This window comes from Accipiter gentilis, chromosome 20 (genome assembly GCF_929443795.1).
Source record: "Accipiter gentilis chromosome 20, bAccGen1.1, whole genome shotgun sequence".
Classification (NCBI taxonomy): domain Eukaryota; kingdom Metazoa; phylum Chordata; class Aves; order Accipitriformes; family Accipitridae; genus Astur; species Astur gentilis.
In genome coordinates, this window is record NC_064899.1 from 23,390,218 (window position 1) to 23,412,920 (window position 22,703).

The 22,703-nt window shown below is 39.6% G+C and overlaps 3 protein-coding genes across 5 annotated transcripts in view; 1 reads left to right on the forward strand and 2 right to left on the reverse strand.

Annotated features, from left to right (window-relative positions):
* Positions 1-22,543, reverse strand: part of DCDC2 (doublecortin domain containing 2) — a 68,476-nt gene extending 45,933 nt beyond the window's left edge. Inside the window, exons 1-2 of the mRNA XM_049823696.1 lie at positions 22,245-22,543; positions 17,442-17,493 (exon numbers count right to left, since the gene is read on the reverse strand). Coding sequence (XP_049679653.1) covers positions 17,442-17,493; positions 22,245-22,537 — 345 coding nt within the window. The 5' untranslated portion in view covers positions 22,538-22,543. The remainder of the gene's footprint in view (positions 1-17,441; positions 17,494-22,244) is intronic.
* GPLD1 (glycosylphosphatidylinositol specific phospholipase D1) overlaps positions 1-22,703 on the reverse strand; it is a 489,207-nt gene that overhangs the window by 419,411 nt on the left and 47,093 nt on the right. The gene's annotated exons all lie outside the window — the stretch shown is intronic.
* Positions 1-22,703, forward strand: part of NRSN1 (neurensin 1) — a 677,204-nt gene that overhangs the window by 65,325 nt on the left and 589,176 nt on the right. The gene's annotated exons all lie outside the window — the stretch shown is intronic.

Here is a 22,703-nt window from a genome sequence, read left to right on the forward strand (position 1 = left end):
AAAAAAAAGAAAAAGAAAAAAAAGGGGGGGGGGATAAACCCAAACTCCAATATTATTAGGAAGATTCTTTTAATTCTCCATAATTAGCAAATCAAAATAAGGTGTCAAACTCAAACATATATTCAAAAGTCATAGTACATGCATTAACAAGTTGGCTACATTTCTAAAAAAGACTATAAAAGCTTAAGGATTAAATAGCCAGGATGCATAGAGACATGCTTTCAAATAGACGTACAAAGCTTATTTAAACTGGCAACATTCCAGTCACTATATAAAGCAGTCTAATGACGTGATGTGTTGCAGCTTTATCACACTGTGTGCTAACTTAACCAATACTTCTCATTTCATTTATGGAAAATGGCCCAGTGCTTTAAGTTTTTGCTTGGATTTTCACACAAATACATTTAGTACTGACAGGACTGCTTTCCAGATCTTTCTCTTGTATGTATTCAAAAAAAAGCATGAGAGTTGCTCAACCCACTAGATATTCCAAACTGGCTAAAAAATATTATTAAAATAATCAAATCTGACTTCCCACATAACCCAGAGAACCTCACACAGCAAATTCTGCACCAAGCACATAAATTCTGGAGCTAAGATAGCTCTCTTAGGGGAAAAAATAACCAAGAAAACAAAAGCAGAACTGGCATTCCTTGATGTACAATCACTTCAAGTGAAGGACAGCAACAGGTAAGTCTGTTGAACAAAATCTGTTCTCAATGTTTACTAAAAAAGAAGAGTATCTATTCTGAATTCAACTCACTTCAGCATTGCCTGTGGACCAGACTAGGAGGCAGGCTCCTGGAATGGCTGGGGACCTTCCCGTTATGTAAGCAATTTACTAGGTAGTATATTTACTCCGTAAGATTTATTTCATAGATACATGTTTGTCTTGGCCTCATACAATGAGAAATTTTGTACTACACTGTACATAAGCTATGCCTTAATGCCTAAGGTAATTGCAAATCACAGACTTGCTGTTAATTCCAGGTGTGCTCTGAATCAGGTGGAAGATCCACATATACTACTACTGGCTTGGAAAGAGAGGAAGAGGTTGTTATCATATACCTCATTAGGGGAGGCAAAGAAATTTCTGGAGACTGCCAAATATTTTAGGAGCTCAGCCATTCTGCAGAAACATTTAAAGCACATTTTTCAGAGCATCACTGGTTGTTTATGCCACTAAAATTTGAGATGAAAATTTACTGAGTCTCTAGGAAGAAAAAGAAAACACACCTTTAACTGCAACATCTGAAAACACTTCTTTTGCTGTCATCCATTAAGGGTCCAAACTTTGGCTGCCCTTACACCTTTCTGCAGAGCTGCTAGGTTGCCAGGCTAATCCCCTGTGAAGTATTCAAGATATAACTAGTAAGGTCTTAAATTGATTTTTCTAAAAGTTGATTCCTCATCAATTCCTGATGCTCACTTATACTCTTGATACCTATGCTCAAGCTCCCACATACTCCAAACAGTCCATCAAACTAAGTTCTCTGATCCAATCTGCAACACTCAGGTTTCAGTGATCCACACTTTACTGAAACTAGTTAAAAAGTGTTTGCTAAGCATAAAGGAGCCCTTTAGTATAGTCCCAGGTGTGCCCAATTATTTAGTTGTTCCTGCAAGCTGATGAAACCATTAATTTTGATGTAGCCTCCTCAGAAGGCCATCATGTTATTGCATGCAGCCCAATCACGGGGCCCCTGAGTAAACAAGCAGCCTGACAGATGTTAAGGGCTCATTTATTATTCGAAGGACTGTATTTCTGCCAATAATAGATACTGTGGCATCAGCTTGCAAGTCTGTCTTTTGGGTTACTCCGTCAAAGAGTCATTAATATTTCTGGCAGCCTTCTTTGGCCTAACAAGTCAGCCCTGTTCTTAAACAAGCAAACTGGAGGGGTCCAGCTTGGGCAGAGAGTTCATATTTGTCTTTTCTACCTAAACACGGCCTAAACCGGAACAAAATGCAATCTTGCGTTGTTTTGCTAAGCGTGTTTACATCAAATGTACCCGCTAATTAAAAGGTGAAAAGAATATGTTAGTGCAATATTACATTTGCTAACGTAACACCACAAAAATCAGTGCATGGAAACACTAAAATGACTACGACACTATTAAAACACCCACAAGTATTTAGCACAGTCCATAGAGAAGACCTCAGTTTCTGGGAGCCTGGAGCAGAGTGGCCCAGACTAAATTAAGCAGATGCCGGACTGTGGTGGCACAGAACTCTCTGAAGAGTCTTTTGCTCCACCCGACATGAACAGCAGGGGCAAGCGCACTGCCTCGTTTCTTGGGGTCCATATGCTCCTAGGCAGATGTTTAGGCTATTTTCGTTTGTCTGGAAGAAGAGGGATAACTAATATCTTTGGGACTGCTTGCCTTCTGAAGGCATGTTTTACACCTGATCTGCTTCAGGGGCCAAAAGAAAGATGAACTCTTTATATTCATCCAAGAAACAGGGACACTCTGATGCTGCAGATGAGAGAGAGGAAAGGAGAATATAAATATATAAATTATAAGAAAATTTAAAAAAAAAACAGAGGGAAGTGCCTGCACAGGGGTGCTGCAAATGAGCTGTGCAGAACACCTTTAATTTTGAAGCTGGCAAGCATGCAGACATGCAAGCAACTACAATATAGTATAATATAATATTCCACAATGCACAAGAGAACTCTTACAGATGCCCAATGTATGTTCTGGCTACAGCATAGTATATCAAGCTCTCCAAGTACAACAGCCCAAAAACTCAGCACCAGCAACCCTAGCCTGTTCCGAAGGCACCTTTTTAAAAAACAGTTTGGCTAAATCTAGACTGCACTGTGATTGAAAAAAAATAAGAAAAAACCCCCAAAACCAAAACCCCAAAAGACCTCACCCTATACACCATTCTTCTAATTAAACTGACTGTTCTGTTTAGTTTTTTTTTTTTTGGGGGGGGGGGGTTGGCACAGTCTTCAAGTTACTACCTCATAGAGTTTAGAACAACTTCTGTCTGACCAATGTTAAACTACTTATGGTTATGAAAAGCAAGCCACATAATTTCAATACACAGAAGTATACGTTAATAAAAGACCAAGTGCTCAGCCACTGTGAATCAATCTAGTTCCTTTAAAGTATATGGAGTTATGCCAAACCACCCCAGCGGAAGACCTGATCCAGGATTTAATTAAAGAATACATGCTTTTGTTCCTGTTTTGTTCGTAGGAGGTACCACAGTGTCTGGTTGTTGCAGTGGCAGGAATAGCCTGACCTCTCTGGCACTGCAGAGTTACATATTAACACCGATGTGGTCTGGGGTGAAAGTTTGTGCTGACATTAAGAGACCAGCATCACTAGCCCCCTAAACCTTTTATTTTCTTTTAATTTCACCAGCCACATTCTCAGCTGATGTACATCAGTACTTTCCCATTTACGTCAGCATATTTACATTAATCAATGGTCTAGCCGCATTATGATTTTATCTTTAAATTTCATACATTTTCAGTTTGTTTGAAAAGACCCATTCAAGGGCAGCTTCCATATCCTACTGACAAATGTTGCCAACATTTCATAATTTGTGATGAGATACTCATCTGAGGTATTACACGACAACGTACAGCAGCAACACAAAGTATTTAGGGGAGGAAGGAGAAAGCATTATATCCGTTGAAACTCAGAGGGAACTTCAAGCTGGAGGCAATCAATCAGATGAGAATTTGCAAGGCAACAAGAGATAAACACAGTTGTAAATACAGCATGGGATCACAGACACTGAAAACCACCATAATTTTTACCTTTCTATTCTACAAAGAATTTGTTATTTCCCACAGTGCCTCTTACACCGACAGCAGTGTGTATCTTTCTTGCTTCAGAGAGGAGTTACCACCTGTGAAATAACTCTGCAAAGCACCTTGCAGAGTCTGGGAAAAACAAAGCAGCTAAACTCAACACAGGCTAGGTTCTGGGACTGGGGATCAACCTGCAGTGTTTGAGATCTCTGTAAACACTTGAATTTCAGAGTACATTCTACAGAGAAGCTCTTGGAGGCCAGCTTTCATCTTCAGTCATAATTCACTGTGGTTGAATCTGTGTTGCTGAATGTTAGCTGCAGCTGAGTGCCTCCTAACATCCCTTTGAAAATACAAGGCCAAGATGCAGATCGGCATCTAACTGAAACGTGGTAAAAAAAAATCCATACCCTCACAGCTGCTTTATAACAACATTCTATGCATTTTTCCCTTATGCTAAAAAATATGCTAAATATTCACAAAATTTAACAAACACAGACAAAACACTGAACAAACATATACAACACATTGCACAATCTCCTTTAGGTACTTACATCTTCCACTGTTGGCTGTTGGCAAAAAAAAACAAAACAAAATGATCAGCATCTATACCATTACCTCAGGTATACTGTCATATGTACACATATGAAAAATAGTTTTTCTAAGAAAACCATTTTGAATTAGTGTGTGCATATCCACATGTGTATACATGTATATAATATATGAGTATATATACATATATATACCCATTTAAAATAATTTTAATACAGAAATTTCTATTATGTTTATGTTCAACTGACCACATGAAAGACTGAAGGTCAGCTAAAAACATGTTACTTCTTTTTATAACACTACAGATGGGCTTGCTCATGCAATGCTTCTAGCTCAAAGAAGTGCTACATATGTGGCATTACAGGGAAAGCATCATGGAGAACGGCTATTCATGTAAGGACTCCGAGCAACCCACACATTAGTTTGGAATACATAGATAAAAATGAATGGTTTTCACTTCTTTCTTCAGAAATGTGTTAACCAGTAGAAGGTAAAAAACTTCATCCCTAAAATGGAGATGTAGCAAAATGATGTGTATTTGTTTTGTTTGGTGTGAACCTATTTGCTGATCCCCATGTATAAAGTTTTTGCTTCTATGAACACTGCATTATACTTTTCTCACTCATTATTCAAATATAGACTGGAAAGTGGGACAGACTCAGCAAACTTCTCAACCTCCTGTTGGCTACTCAGGACCTGCAAGAGGCGTGTGTCTCTTCAGAGAATCAATGCTTATATATCCAAAAAGTATATAGTTCATTCAATAGTATTTTATTTGTCCTCTGAACATGCTGAGTGTATTTAGTTTCTAAAAAGGTGACTTATATGCACTTGAGAATAGTTTCAAATAGAAATGTACCATTCTTAGCTTTTCTTTTTCCTCCAGTGTATATTAAATAATTAGAGACATGCTAAATACAGAGGTCTGGCAGCACTTTCACAGGCTGCCATGAAGACACAGGCTAGTTATCCATAGCTAAGAAATGGTATGGCTATCTGATTTATTACCTTTTCTTAGCAGAAGTGCCCCCCATCAAAGGGGGCAACTGAACAACTGCAAGATTTACAGGTTTACACATATTTATAGACATACTGGATGGCAGCAAACCAGTCAAAAAACGTAACCTCCCTGAATCAGATGCTCTGTGCTGGTTTGATTTATACAGGTTTAAGAGCTGGCCTTTCTTGTAGCTGTATCAATGTAGTCTTGGGTGCTATGAGCATCTCACTCATATGAATAATGTCACTTTATAACTAAGCTTTTGAAGTTTTAAATATTTCAACACAATGTCACATTCCAAATTTATCAGCTCAGGCAATGAACCATGGCTTTGCCAGTTTGTTACAATGGCCTGTTTGTTAATCAATGTGCCCAGGAAAATTGAGAACAAATATTTGCATTCCCCTAGGGTAGAACTGGGGTCAAAAGAACCAAAATCCCATTTATACACACCATCACCACCCTGTGATGTGAAAGAAAGGAATGTTCAAGGTTCAGTGATCAAAAGCAAATTAGAACGATAAGTTTTCTAAAGCTATTACAGCATAGGAAACATCTATTTCATAGAAACATGACTTTTTTTAAATGGGCATTTTTATACACTTTGATGAAAGATGCAGAGTCAAACTCACTGAGGTATTTTGTCAGTACAAAAGCATTTCAGTTATCCTACACAGTAATTAACCTGGATAATCTACATTTCCCTGGCTACTTTGCATTTCTAGATGGTACACTGGGTAGTACAAAACAGCCCTGAGCAAGAGACCACTGGCCTTTCTACTGGTGTGGATACAAAGCACCACTCAAACTGCTATTAACTGAGCGTATGTCCAAGCTCACATAAATAGGTCACAACACCACGGCAGTACACAAACTTCTCAGCCCACATAAAGCATAGATGAGCCGGAAATGAACTACGCTAGAACGAATGGTCGTGGACTGATTCAGGGAGCCTTCTAGACTGCAAAGCTCCTACAAAATTCGCAAAGTGTTTAAAGCCACTCTGTTCACCTCCAAGGTAAATCACCCTCCTTTTCAGCCATGGTAAGTGAAATGGAATTCATATCCCCTGCGCATCGGGGGGTAAGCCTCACCCCATCTAGCTAAGCCCTGGAAAGAAAAATGTTTCACTTGCGATCTGTCACAGTTTTGGGGCATTGGACTAAGGGACAGATCTTCAGCTGGGATAAATCAAACATTGGCATGGCCTTAACTGCCCAGGCACTTAGCTTGTGCAGTGCTCCAAAAGAGATCACAGCTGTGTTGCTTCTGGATCCCAAGAACAGCTCCTACCTCTTCTCCGAGTTGCATCATTCTATACCCTACACTGCTTACAACACACACAATGATGGCATCAATAAAGCAGATTTTATTCAACCAAAATAGATCCTGATACTCATTTCTGTCACTGACATAATACTGCCAATTCCCACAATTTTTGCCTCTGACAACTTGTGTATTTTCCCCAAATTCCTTAGACTCATTTAAACCAAAAGGAAGTCTCTGGCCTTCATGGCTGATCAGAAGGACCTGAACCTGTGAACAGTGACAGCTGAAGAACAAAAAGCAACCCCCAAAAATAGTTTTTTCATCTTTTTTAATCAAAGGTAAAAGTTGTTAATGTTTCCAGTAAGTCAATTTAGTATGCAGCAACAAGTTTTTAATGAGACTAGCGTGACTCACTAAAAACTTCAGTACTGGCATCTCTTCCCTTCCTCCTAGTCTCCTCACAGAGCAGAAAGAGCAGTTATCCTACAGAACAAGACAGACATGTTAATCACAGAAGAGACCAACCTTCAAGTTTCAAAACTCAATACAGACCACAAAATTCTCCAGTGGCATGAACCAAAGCCTCTACAAGTCTTTCTGTTGCTCCAAAATCCACTAAATCCATCTGTAAATCAGCTGTTAATCAAAATACTCAAAATTGCACAATCCAAGTATACAGAACTATATAAATTTTATTAATTCATAGGCCCAATGAGAAAAAAGGACACAGCCTATGTTTTAACTGGATGTCTGGTCAGTTCTCCTCTGATTCCTCCTGGTATTAGATTATGAACACTCAGGAAGAGTATCTGGTTTGTATGCCTTGTTGTGCTAATTATGTTACCAGGATACTAAATACCAAACAATGACAAATAAAATTTAACTATTAAAGATCTTGCTCAGGAGATTAAAGATGTATATCCCATTTTTTTTAATCTTTGCATTTTGATAGTCTTATTCCCGGAACTACACCTACAGTAAAATTCCTAATTAATTCAGCATCAGAAAAAGGGAAATGCCTTACTTTATACACAATTTATATTACATTTATATTTATATATACAATTAATATTATGTATACACAATTCATTTCCAGACATACAAGTATTTTGTGTACAGTAAGTCTGGGTAGCACAAATTGTGTTCGTTTCATTCTAATTCTTAGGAAAGAATATCCTGTGAAGATAGGCTGTTTTGACATCAAATGGCTGTAATTTGCACATACTGGGATCATTTCTAATATCTATTCAGACACTCTCTTACCCTCACAAAACTATCTCCTGTACAGAGAAAATATCAATGAACCATTTCTAACTGACAGTTAAAAGTTAAAGTGAATCAAGAATCCAATGACAAGTTTCTTCTTATGATTAGACATGTACATTATTTGTCAGATATGATAAATGCTAGGTTTGAAATAAACAGTAATTATAAATACTGGGATTTTTCATGAGAATGTACTTGGAAAAAATATGCAAGTACGTTAGGGACAAGGTATATCCAGCATAAATATACCAAAATAATTTGTGAAATCAAGACAACATTATAAACTTCCAAAATTCAATTTTTACAAATTAATCAAATCATATCACTGCTGACAGATGAGTGGTGACTCCACTGTCTAGCAACAAAGATGCACTTAAAGGATGCAGAAGAAATAATTGCCATAAATGATACTAAAAGAAATTAATTTTAAAATACAGAGAAACAGCGGGAAACAGAGAAACGGCAGCTCCTCAAAATACTTTTATAGCAACATCTCAGACGCTTTTTTGGAAAATTCTGATGCTAAGTTCAGACCTACCAAGTCTTAGACATTGTATTTTCCACCTCACATCCCTCTGTCATGGTGCCCACCTCTTCCATCAGCACTGGACAAGTGGAGAACCTCTCCTGGCCCAGGATCTCACCAAGAACGCGATGGCCAACTGACCTAGGCTGCGATCTGCTGACAGACTGTGTCTGGCCCACGAGGCCCCACAGCAGGAGTGGTACTAAGCTGATCTGCTGCAGCTGGAGACCACCAGTAGAAGGCACGTTCTGCCAGTCACAGTTTCATTCTGCAGTCACACTTCATCACAGGAACAGACACACTCTGTGAAGTTCCCTAGCAAGGAAACACACTCTACTCCACGTCCTAGCACACCTCTGTGTCATCCAGCATGTGACCAATGTGAGGACTGACAGGCACTGGACTGGAAATTAAAAAGTTTCAAAATGTTCAAACACTCATTCAAATCCTTGTAATTATCAAGTGTTTTCACTAGAAAGAGATGTTCTGATACAAATATTTGGATCATACATGTATGAAAGCTTTGAGGAATCTTTACTAATCTGAAGAATCATTAGTAAAAATATTGATTATTCCATTCTACAAATACTCCTCCAAATATGACCACACCTAAACCACCTGATAAAAGAAGAAGCTGCAATTGAACTAGAGTTATGGAACAATGAAATACGTCTATGTAAAACAGTGAAAAAAAAGTGATGAATCACTGGAAAAATGTGACTAGGACACAGCTACTATGTGTGAGGCAACAGAAGTGCAGAAGGGTACCCAGGCTGAACATGGGAAGAACCTGGACCTGGAAAGGTAGCACAAGACCTGCTGGGTGGTGGGCTGAGAGTCCCTAGTGCATCCCTCACACCAGGGCCCCTGACACACATCACTGAATCTGACAGTCCAAGAGCCATACACAGCCACTTGTAATGCTAAAACGACAGCGCTCCGTAATGAACCCACCGCTCAAAGAATTGAGTAATGTGACCCTTCCTCAACCAGCCACACACTTGGCCTACAACCAACCAGCTCTTACAACATCTGTTTTCAGACTTACTGCCCTACAGCAGTTCCCAGTCGATGGGTAATATGTTATAAATGTACCATAAGTAGGCAAATGTTATAAAATTGTGGACCAGAATACTTTCATTGCTTAAACATCATAGAAAACAGTTGTGAACCTAAGGAAAGGAGTCTACATAATCCTTATCTCTCTACAGTATACAGCTAACTCTTGATGTGCTTTACGTAGAGTGAGACATATAAGTAGAATTTTCTTAAATAACTTTATAAATGCTTTTCTAGAATGTAAGTGGGTAAAAGAATCCAAGTGGAACACAAATGACCATGAATCTTGAGCAGCACAAAAAATACTTTTGTCAGAGCTTGCCACACAATCACCTTGTCCTAGAAGCCCAGGAGAAAAAGTGAAGTGCAGACAGAAAAACTCAGTGTTTTTACTACCTAAGAAAACCTGTCTGCTATCATGCAAGGGCAAATCTATCTATATCATCAGAAAAGCACCTTAAGGCAGGCCTACTATGAACTTTTAATAACAGATGCTATTTCATACAGACACTGTAACCTTCCTTTTTTCTTTCAGTTGCAAGAGACTGGTTCTTCAATATCAAAATACATCTGCTTTTCTTAGGTGCCTGCAATTCTTTGCTTTTACAGTAACACATTGAGAAGTCCATTTACTTCAGTGTATTCAAAACACTGTTGGTCATAAGAAGTCAAAGAAGAAAGGAGGTTTCAGCTGAACACATTTTTGTGAAACAAAGAGAATTTAAAACAAATAGTGGCCTACAGGATTTGCAAATATAAAAGCTCAGGTAATTCTTCAGCAGCTTACCCAGCCCCAAAGACAAGTAAAATTCATCTGTTTGAGCACCCAGGGAGAGACCATCTAGATGAGAGATAGTGCCTAGAGAAATATAAATGTCCATACTTTACACATTATAATTGGAAAATAACATTCAGTACCTTTTACAAATAATTAAGCTTATATTTAACAAATGGTAACTCTGTTGGTCCATACTTCCTCAAGAGATTAATTGTTAGATTCCTCAAGCACATCATTTAAAATGTACTTGTACTTGCAGATCGCCTTCAGTACAAAAGGGATGTCTCTTGCAAAACAAGAACCTCAGTTACCAAAAGAAGTGATGGATGGAATAGTTTGTATCAAAGCTTTAGCTTGGGTCAGGATGAAATCTTTTTACTACTTTCCCTACCAGTAACATAACTGTAAAAAATTTTGAGACATATTATTATAGTGTGAGGGCTTTGCCAGAGGATTTAAAATCGCCAAGTGCCTGGCTGCCATCAGCTGAGACTGACACACAATTTTCCCATGCCTCTGCGACAAGTGTCTTCTTTCACCACACCCTTATGGCTGTCCCTGGTTGAAAGGGGGAGAAGGCAGAAATCTGAACTTAGTCTCTACCTCTTCTCTCTCCGCAAAAAGTCTAAACTAAGATGGGATGTGGCAATTCTAGGGGATTAGCTTGTTGCAGAGACCATAAAATGGGAATTGAAAAATCAGACTTTTCCTAGGAAATTTGTTCCAGCTTTCCATGCAGAACTACCACCACAATACTACAGTGCAAGAGACATCATCACTTATCTGCTGGGATAAACAGCAAAACAGAAGGGAAGGAGTATCGCCATGTCAGTAAAATGCTTGATCCAGATACAAATTTTCTTATACAGGCAGTCTCCCTCACCACTGCTGCTCACTGCCTTTACCTCTGATTTGATCTTTTCTTTCTCCTTCTTCATAACCCGCAGCTCGGCCTTCTGACCATCATGCACACTCCTAGTCAAGTGAATTTGTGGCACTGTGAAAATCAGCTGAGTGGCACGCTGATCTGGTGTTACAGCAGCATGACAACTAAGGGGCTTTTCCTAAACTGCTGCGCTGCTGCTATTGCTAAGGAAAGCAAAGTACAAACAGGCAAGGAAGTGCCCAATACACATAACAGCAGATGAAGTGAGAAGAGACAGAGATGTGGCTTTAAAATCCCACCAGCTCTAGCAGCATGCGGCAAGGGATGATAACTTGTGAGAATGTGCTTGATAATTGCTCAAATGTTACTGCATCAAGATTACGTCAGAAACCAGGGAACTGAAATTGGATGTTAATGTGAAATTAAACAAATTGCAGTCTGATGTTCTGAAGTGAAAAGGATCTTGCAAGGCCTTTACCATTATAAACTCCTTCCTTCCCTCTGCGTGGTTTTCAGTTTTCTCTCAAACTACCCCCTTCATCACGTGCATAAGTGCGACAGTCTGAGGCAGATTTCCAAAAGCAAAAATGGTATCAAGGCATCTAACTATCCTTGAAATCCAGTGACTGTTAAAGTACCACAGCTACCACTGGTATTTTTGCATAGCAAACGGCATCCCATCTCCTTCCTGGCCCTGGCCATGGCTCAAACTCTACTGAAGTCAATGATCACTGAGCTACAGACATCCCATGAACTGACACTACTGGAACTCCTGCTGCTTAGAAACATTTCATAAATGTTCAGTATCATTTTCATACACTTCTGTCATAAATTATATCATCATGCAATAAAGTGTCAGAGTGGCCCTCCCTCGTTCATCATCCTATATTGACACTGGTCGATACACAATACTTCACCCAGAAGGACAGGGCTATAAGTCCAAGTCCATATCCAGGGTAGATTGGTGGGGAAAAAAAAAAAAAAAAAAAAAAAAGCTGTTTTCCAGCAGCTGAGCATTTGGCCCATATATTTCAGTTGTTTGGAGGCCTTAGACTGGTAAACAGCTAGATTTTAAGAAACTAGACACCAGATTAAAGAAATCTATCATTGATAACAGAAATAGTAATAGATAATGAGATTATTTCATTGAAGACCACCCTGAAACCTGATTTGTACCAGTAGTAGAATGACTAAAGGCTTTTTAAGTAACATTTTTTTAAAAGATCCAACTCTGATTGATGGATGGGCCTCACAGACCAAGACTACAGTTATTTTGCAAGATTTTAAGAGCATTATTATTACTGCCATACTGCAACTATTTTAAAAACAATGTTTATTTTTGAAAGAAAAGCCCTCAAAATTAAACTGCTATGTGCAGCTGTTACACTAGAAAAAAGTAGAAATACAAGCTTTCTTATGTTGCACTACTTATGTTCTTTTGGATGCTGACACTACTGATGGGCAACATGTAGCACACTCTTGCCACCTCATCCATCTTTCACCAAAGACGGCCTATGGTGAAATCAGGTACTGGTATTATAATAAAGTATTTGGTGGTATAGACCCTCATCTATAAATCTATCTGTTTAGACAGAAAAAAAATGTATCCTCCCAACCTATTCCAACATCGACCCATCTTACAGACAATCACATCTATTTGCATGTTCCACTTCTCACATTGAATAGCTGGATAGTGCTTAACGAATTACACAATATTACATAGTTGGTTCACTGCTGCATTATAAGAACACACCAACATTAAGACCTTCGTGACCAAACCTTCCCCAGAGCTCCTGTTGTCAGCTGTAGAGCACACACAAAGAACACAAGCACTTACTAGCTGTAAACCCTTGCTAGTCCAAACGTGTCAGACAAGGCAAGGTACACCTTACAGGCCAACAGGACCATGGTATTTGAGAAGCTCCCGCTAAAACTGAATCAGGGCATAACAGAGAGAAATAATACTGCTCTCGTCAGGGACAGAACCCATCCCCAAATGTTACATCTCAGCACCTCTCAAGAATGGATGCTAAAGGATTTAATTAGATAAGTTCTCAGAATCCATGAGATGGAGAATTTTCCTCAATTTCTTTTTTTTTTTTTTTCTTCTTCCCCACCCCAGAACACCCTCCTTACAAAATCAGATTCACAGATTTCACTAAAGAAGATAAACCTATTTCTGATGGACTACTTGTCACTCCATGAGAAAAGTAAGAAGAGATTTTAGTAAGAAATTAATGCTTTATACTTCCCATCTATTCTTCTTTTTGAATATAGGTCACCATATTTACACTGTATCTTGAACATGAATTTTTTATTGTTTAATTCTAGTTTGACACACATTTTCTAGTTATATGCAGATTTAAAGTAATTGAGACGATGCCTTCAAAGAACAACATTAAAGTACTGCAAAAAACAGATGTCAAACATGTGGCAGTTTAACTAACACAAAAGAAAACCTACAGCTGCATACAAATACATACAGCTGCAAACAATTTACAGCTGCTGCATGAAGTTTTCTTCCTTTTGCCTCCCTCCTCACCAACCAGAATCAGAAATGGATATTTATAATTGTTTTACTGGAGAAAAACCTGCACCAAGAAGCTCTCATCACATAGGAAATGCCAAATTAGAAGTGCTTCATACAACCAGAATTGATACCCTTGTACCTAAGCATGATGATATCATCCTTAATCACTGAACATTAATTTCTCAAACACTGTTTCTGTGCTACCTTTCTAAAGCTTTCAGATCCTTAATATATGGCACTATGCAGATACAGAAAAACTGTCATCACCACCAGGCCAGCATCAATGTGCTTCCAAAACTTGGACTAAGGCAAGCCAGCTCTAATAGCTCCAAGACCACCTCCTTCCGTGGGCAACAAAAAACCCTGCACCAATTCTGAACGCACCGGCAGCTCTCAGGCGTACTGTGGCACAAGGCCATTTATTGCTGTGATGGCTCGCGCTCGAGGCCACGGTCAGAGAGCAAGGCCAGCTGCCAGCTGAGAAAGGTGGAAGGCAATCCCCAGCAGCATGCTTGAAGAACAGTCTTTGCTGTCTCCAGGCTCCAGCTAACAGCAGCACTACTGAGGTCATGAGCATGAACTGGTGTCCAGAGCACTCATGTGGGAGCCCTGACAAATTATATTATGTTCTAAAAACATTTGGGTGTTTGGGGGGAGGAGAAGAAGGAAAGGAAGGGAAGGAAGAAGGGAAGCAAGGGACGGAAGGAAGGAAGGATGGATGAAAGGATGGATAGAAGGAAGGATGGAAGGAAGGATGGAAGAGGCGGAGCTAATGAAGGAGAGCAGGTTAATACTTCAGCACCAGCACAAAGAGAATAGGAATTGCCCTGACAAAGATCAGTCTGAAAACACACCCTAATGTTAGCCTGGAGTTGTCTATGAGGCCATCAGTGAGCTTTTTATTCAACATCTAGTACACTGGTCCTTGATCTGCGAGGAACCCACAAAGTTGCAGTGAGCCAAATAATCAGCCAAATGAATTTATTAATTTCTTTCCTCCTCCTCCCACCCCAGCCCACCAGAACACTCAAAACTCAGACCTGATCCACAAATTTCTCTGTACACGCATAATTCCATGGTAACCTTCCTAGTGAAGTCATTGAGATGATTCACAAATTACACCTTGCTGTGCTTGCAGGATGGAGCCAAAAATTTCTTTCTTTAGCAATGTTGTCATTCACACATGCACTGATTTTTTTTTTCTTTTAATGAAAAAAACCAGGGAGGATTTTACTTCTGAAACTCAATCTAAAATAATGCCTTATGAAAGCAAAATACCTTTGTAGGCTAGCATCAAAGACTGCTACAAGGCTCCATGGAAAAACATGGGGGTTTTGTTTGCTGATACAAATCCAGCAGAATCAAAGAGAATACTGCCGCCCCTCCTGGCCCTAAAACACATCTAGGTTTTTGATTTCCAAGTCAATGCCTGGAAAAAAGTAAAACCAGAAATTGTTTCCTCGCATTGTTTTAACATAAATATATTTAGGCATTAAAACTTCTAGTCCCCTGAAAGTTCATTCCTAGGACTAAATCATTTGGGCATGAAAACAATTGTTACTCATACACACAGATAAAAATCTGTAGGCTATTACTGGGTTACATCTCATTTTTATGACTCCTTTCCCCAAATAAATCAATCACATAAAGTTAAACCCAACATGGGGAGTTAAGCTCTCCACAGAGACCGTGGAGATTGCAAACATAAGTCAGATAGGAAGAAAGAAAGCTGAGATAATGGATGGTTTATACTGGTTTACTTCAAAGCCCTGAGAGATGGCTGAAAGTGTTAAGATAATATACAATGAGCACTGATTCCAGAAGAAATAATAGAAGCCTCTTTTACCAAACATGCAACTGTAACACAATATCTCCAACTACTTCTCCAACTGCACAGAATTTCTATTATATCAAAAATCTTCTAAGGATTTACAGCAAAATAATCAGCCTTAAAAATAGTCTTAAAGTAGCAAGCCTGTGATTGTCCTGATAACTGGCAGTATCAGGAGATTTGGTTAAGAGTCTTCCAAAAAGACAACTACCTTCTCAGCAAAGGGCACATGGAATTAGTCACACTGCACACTATTCATAGGAATCACACATAATAGTGAATGCAAAACACCACATTTTCAGAGATAATTAGAAGCAATTTCCTCAAGTTCTTTTTCTTGTCCTGGATATGTAAGAATAATTTTCTTATTCACCCAGATACTGTTTCAGCATAAAATACAGTGCTATCCACACATTTAGGTATTCAGAAAAAATAGTAAAGACTGGTCATACATCCAAAGGTGGGCTTTTTGGTTCAGAACTATGTTTTATGTGTTGAAAGTTCAGGTAAGTGCAATACTGCTACTGTACAAACATTTTACCTCCCGCCCCCCCAGATTATAATCTTGTACTTCGATCACAATTAAAAGTGAGACGCATTACTTGATTCTCTGCCTGTGCACCCTGCAAGTACCTAGTTTCAGCAAGATTCACAAAACTTGATCAGAGGAGACGCAGGACTGGAATAAGAAAATGCTGGAGGTAAAAAATGGAATTTATGAATAAAAGACATAGGAAAGCTTAGTGCATATGTGAACCTGTGTTGCTCAGTTTTATATACACATCAGCAACAGAGTACAACCCTGCTGCTTGATCAGTGTTTAACTAACTTTTCCTATTTTTTAAGATTGTTCTCTTTCCTTTGTAAAAAAGACCCAAACAGGAAGATGTGAATGGCTATACAAAAACAACAGAACTCTCTCTACAGTGTTTTGATCAATTGCATAAACAAACTGGGGAAAAAAATTCAACTTAGAGTAAATTTATATGGTACTTGTAGTAGTATATCAAATCTCTGACTTGAATTTCAGCTTCCTGTTGATTGTGCCCATTTGAAAGAAAAAAAAATAGGAGTTACAAAGTTATGATCAATTATAAAACACAGGTGTCGTATTTCATAGCCTCTGAATAAGAAGTATCCGACTATCACAGTAAATGTCATTAGGGCACTAAGGCCTGAATTTTGAGGGTCTTCTAGTACAAGGTGTCCTACTGTCTGAAGACACCTGCTTCACAAACCACTAATGTTTTGGTTGGAAAAGTGGCATGAGAGCACAAGGCAAAAGAAATTGAAAAAGAAGTGATCTGATGCTTCTTGTCAGGCAGAAGCTGTAATTGAAATGTTTGTTGGGAATCATTGTGATCTCCACACACAATAAAACAGTAAAAATAATGCAGAGTCACGCAACTCACAAAAATCCACACAGAGTGGTTTTTGAAGCCTGTAGTTATCTCTTCAGGCTATAGCATAGCACTGTTAAAGAGAAACAGGTGAGCTTGAAGAATTATGGACTAGAACTAGTTAGAAGTTTACAACTGACACTGGCAGTGACTGGGAAAAGCATTTCAACTAAGTGTGATTTTTCAAACAAAAATGTCCCTTCTCTGGAGAAAATACCAAGTTTTGTAGAAAATTCACTGGTCCAAAGCTCCCAAAATTCTCATTCCCACGATCTTTTTCTGCATGAAAAAAAGCTCCCTTAGGTTTATGACCAGATCCAATGAAGACAACAGGAGATTTTCTTTACTGTAAGTTTTTAACTGGATGTGGCAATTCAGAAAGCTGAGGGGAAGATAATCAGTGCATCGTGCTCAGAGCAGTCAGAGTAATAATCACTGAAATATGTTCAGAATGGTAGATAATTGTATTATTATTAAACATAATAAATATATACATATAAATCAGGCATAAATGAAGGCATGTCACTAGCATTAACTGCAGGTTTACTCCTTAAATATTTCAGACATCATACCTCGTTATTGACTTCAGCAGGTTTTTTCTTTGTTTCTCCAATGTCCAAATAGCTGTGGAAAGAAAACAGCTTTGATTATTTACAGAAGCATCTAACTTACACAATACAAATATTTCTACACTTTCTTCATACATGAAGCTTTTAAAATTTATCATGCCTCAAAATAATATAAAAAGCAACTAATTCAAGATTTTAAAGAACGAGTGTTAATATAAATCTGCAGGCTAGCCCTCCAGGCTAATACAAAAGGCAGGGGAGAACCAACCATCTACCTTGAAGTCACTGGTGATTAGAAGAAACCATCAATAACTTCCTTGTCAGAAAGAAGCTTTCATACTATTGTGAGGTGGTTCAATAAATCTCAGCACAATATCAACTTAACAGAGTTTTCAAAGTCATCATCTTGCCTCTTAGTTTCTCACAGTAAGTCTCTGATAGATCTAAAGCTTTCCTCCATACCCAAGTTTAACCCAGGGCATCAGCTAAAGTTTAAAGGGATCTACGCCACTTGTGTTTCAACAGGACATGGACACATCTGAACACTGTATGTCCTAGTTTCTCACGTTTGTGATGGACCAACAGCATCTTCACAATTATTTTATGAACAGACAAAATACAAGCCTCAACTGGACAAGAAAACAAAATACATCTATTTGAACAATACTGCTCTCCATCAGGGTACGTATTCCCACAAAAACATAGCATTAACACAAAAGTGTTTGTTAAAACACGCAGTGATGGATTAGTTGTATGTTGCCTTTCCAAACAAAGGGAATCAAATAAGCCTTCAAGCACGAGTAGCCCATAGACTGGCAAATAGGCAACTGTCCAAGTCCCCGGACTATGCTAACTCCTTTCCCTTGTCAGCACTCAGAGAGCCATGAGAGCGGTTATGCTCATGAACGCAGCTCTCAGTAGCTGCCGGTACCGCAAGATGTTTCTAGCTCTCAGTGCTGTAGGAAGAGAAACCTTTGTGGGCAGTTATAACTCAGTACAACAGCACCTTTCAGCACCTTCTGCCAAGAGCTAAACATGAAAACAAAAATGGCTGGGGCATCTATACTCTGCTGCGAGCATCTAACACAACATTAGGTGATGGGCATTTTTCACAGGTTCTCCCTGTTCCCACTTTCAGTGGGAAACCACAGGTGCTTTGCCAGGCTTTTAAGACTAGGCAACCCTATTTGAGAACATCAGGTATACCTGATGGCAAGCATCAGTGCAGACTCATCAAAAGACCTCAGGGCTCGCAGTGCATCCACAGCCCTCCAGTAATGTCATCCTCTGTAGTTCATGACTGGGATAACATATGTTTGCCAGAGGAAACTTTCCTGCCTGGCCAAAGTCAAGAATTCAAGGGATTTGAATGAAAGTGTAGAAGCAAGAAAGAAAAGAGAAAAAAAAAAAAGAGAAAGAAAAAGCATCGTTCATTCTTTGAAGGAGTGGCAATCGTTTATCAAGGTACCACAGAACGTTCACGAGGATTTCAAGGCTTCAGTGCAGGGATAGGAAGACATAGCAAGGCTTCCAGGCAATGCTTGAAAGTGCATTCCAATGTTTTGGAAAAGGTAAATGTAGCAAAGCAGGACAACGTTTACAAACAAAGTATCCAAGCCTCACATTTGAAAACAAACAAAAACTACTGTTGCAAGCTTCTCCATGTAAAAAGGAACTAGCTCTCTTGAGACTAAAAAAAAGAAGACTTAAAGCCTACAAAACTGAAAATAAATGTCTCAGACAAAATAGTTCCAACAGCCTGTAACAACAGCTGCTGACTGTGGTTCTTGTCTTCTGGGCATCTGTGAATTACTTTGAGGAGAACTAAGAAAAGTGACAATCAAATACATAGTCAAAGGCGTAAATTCACTATGCAGAGGTCTGGGCATTCAGTTGTCAAATTTCAGGGATCTACAAATCTGAAAAGGTCTAAATAGGGCCAAAGGCTTTTCTTGGGATAATGGCACTCAAAAAAAATCCCAGACCAAAAACTTTACAAAAGTATTCCCACTTGCTAAGAAAGCAGAAATACTTCCACTCAGTGACTATCCAAGCCAGTGATAAAACTACAGTGTTGTTAAAGAGACATTGCTGGAGAGAGGACAACCTACCATTAATTAATGAGCACAGATACAAGTAAATGGGCAAAGGAAGGAGGAGGGTAGAGTAGCATGCTGGAAAAAAAAAAAAAAAAAAAAAGCTAAAAATTGAAACCAGCTCCAGCATAGACAGTTTTCTTTCAGGAAGCTGAGAGTCCACAGGAGTGCAGGCTTGAACGTGTATTCTCACTCACCACTGCGACAACTACAATATACCAACACACCTCACTGCATATACAACAAAAAGCGTGTATTAGCACTTAGCACACCTGTAAATGCTGAAACAAGCTGGGAAACCTGTTATATGTTATGAAAATTTCCAACATTGGCTAATAATTCTTCCTTTAAAGAAAATTTCTACACCATTTTCTAAAAGCAGAATTTTTAAATGCTGATTATTTTTATTTTAAAAATGAAACATATCAGCAGCTTATATCGACTATATACCCTCAGAGGTATTTATTTCAAGATGTTAAGATTCAGGGCGTGGAATGATGGACGTTCACGTGCTAAAGGTGAGTGCAGTTTAGTCTAGAATTCTCTGCAGACAGGGAAGAAAAAGATTCAGTTCTCAGTATAAGGCATCCGAGAAGAAACAAATGCACTGTTTGAAGTGGAGCAATGACACTTTCAGCTTCTGCTTCTCCTTTGACACTCTCTCCTTTCCATTATGCTCCCACACAGCCTCCATTTCAAAGTTCAGCCCTGTATAGTCTAACACAGCAATGAATGTGTCCGATAAGCATCACTGCAAAAAAATTGTAAAAAAAGTACAAACTTCTTGCTGCTATCAGACCAGACTCGGCTCCTTTAGGGCAGATGCTTTGGTCTCCCACAACTGCAACTGATTTATCTTTGCCTGTGACACTTACACAAACATACGCTCTTTTCTTTAATTCCTTCAATTCCTTTCAGAAAACCATCCCTTTCAATTAACCCCTCCTCTCCTCTGACTTTTCTGGCTAAGATGTCTCCCTAAGTATCATTCTGTCTACAACCCAGTTAAGAACAAGATCAACATTAAGCCCTTCAGCCTGTCTTAATGCTTGTAAAAGCACTGCCAACATTCACAGCACTATATAAATAAATACTAATAGTGAAGAACTCCAACTCTGAATGCAGAAATGGAAACGATCTCGAGTCATCCTGTTTATCCTCCCTACAGCACAGCACTATGCCATACTATCAAGGGATATATAAACCAGCCTGCCTTCACCAGGTTCTTTAGGTTAGCTTTTCTTCAAGTATCCTCTTTATTGAACTAAATACTCGGGTATCTTGTTGCAAGCCTGAAAAGCCCTCACCATAAAACTCCGACTATAAAACATGACATGACAAAAAGAAGTGCTTTTTCCCACCCAAAATAAATCCACAGTGCCCAGTCCTCTACACAGTGCATGCTAATGCCAAACACTTACTTTTAGCCTGTCTGTTGAATATAAAACACATTTAGGGAGGTGAGACAGGATGTGCTGACAACTAACAACTTTAAGCCATCCACAGAATCACAGGATTTAATACCAAAAAGATACAGTCGATCTTTATTGAGAGTTGAGCACTGCATTTGACGTGGAAGAGACTACAGAGGGAAAGGAGCTTATATTTAGCCTGTCATACATCTTTCTCGCTAGCTTTGACACTGAAGCACAAGAAGCTCCAATAAATCTTAAGAAGCAGCCACTGACAAAAACAGTAGGAGTGCTGATAGAGATCCTGTTCATTACACAGAGAGTTTCACCCTGTAACATAATGAGCTATCCTGAAAAATGTAGTGTCCTCAACTCTACAAAACCTGGAAAGCTGGTAGTTGATCATATAAACTCCCAACCACCTCCAGAAAGGGACTGTTAATTCTGAGACTTTTTTTTTTTTTAATTCAAATATAGGAAAAACACCCACAAAGACTGAACAAAGCATGTAATTAGGCAATTGAGACCATGAAATTCACTGCCAGAATTAAGAACCAGTACTGATCATATACAGAGCCACATGGAAAACACACCTAAAAGCCCAGATCTCCTCCATGATATTCTCCCCGTCACTCACTAGAAAACAGAGAAACTGTCAGCTTAATTCTTGGTGTCCAGGCAGGGAAAAGCAAGCAAGCAAGCAGTCATCTCAAATAACAGGAGGGACTCTGCTATTCTGGTCATAAAAAGGCTATATACCTACTCAAAATGAACAGAAGTGATGGAGAGGTGGATAGCTGGGTAGAATATTTTAGACTTTTTTAAAATAAGCAAGGAAGAAAGTGCTGGGAATTAAATTCCCAGGCTCATCAACTTCACGGCAGGACTGTCAACACTCCACCTTTCGACAGCTTCCTCCCCGTTACCACTAAGCACGAATACTGACATTCACTCCTCAGTTAAGCATGCACATCACAACGTGCCATTGCTGCATGTCTTTCGGGTTAAAGGGCTGTTTCTCCTTTTCTACCGTCATGTCAAGGAGATGGCACGATGCGACTGATGGCAACAGCAGCCTTTCTGTGTCTCGCCTCTAAAGCCCTTTTGCAGTTTTATCTGTTACAAATACCTTTCCTTTTGCCTTGGGTGACAGCCTTTTAAGTCCTCTTTCCGCAGCGCCTAATCAAAGCGGTGGGGTAGGGGGGGGGGGGTCCTCTGAATTACTGCCACAGTGCCAAACTCCAAATGCTGATAACTCAAGTTCCATATAAATCTTACGTTACTTTTTGGCCACTCACTTGAGTTTCTTGAAGGCTTCCCTGCCACCAGCCACATACTGCTCTCCACTCTGAAGCTCCTCCAGCTGCCGGACACGATGCCCACCCCGGGGGGTATAGATGTTACGCACAGCTCCAAAGGGTGCCTTCACCCTGCCCGTCACCTCTTTCAGGAACACCTCAAAGTTGGAAACTTTCTTCTCGTTGACGACAATACGACGCCCCGGGAAGAAAGGGTCCCCGTTGCGATACACCAGCACGCTCTTCACCATCGGCTGCGAGAGCCGCGACCCCTTGGCGCCAGCGCTGGTCATGCTCGACGGCCTGGCCTTCAGACCCTCCTGCTCAACCCCAACCACCCGCCACACTCTGCCTCAGCACCCCTCTCACCTCCACCCTCACGAAGCGGGGGGTGAAGGCCCCACACACCCACGCCGGGGCCTGGGCAGCTGGGCCCACCTCCGGGGAGGCAGAGGAGGG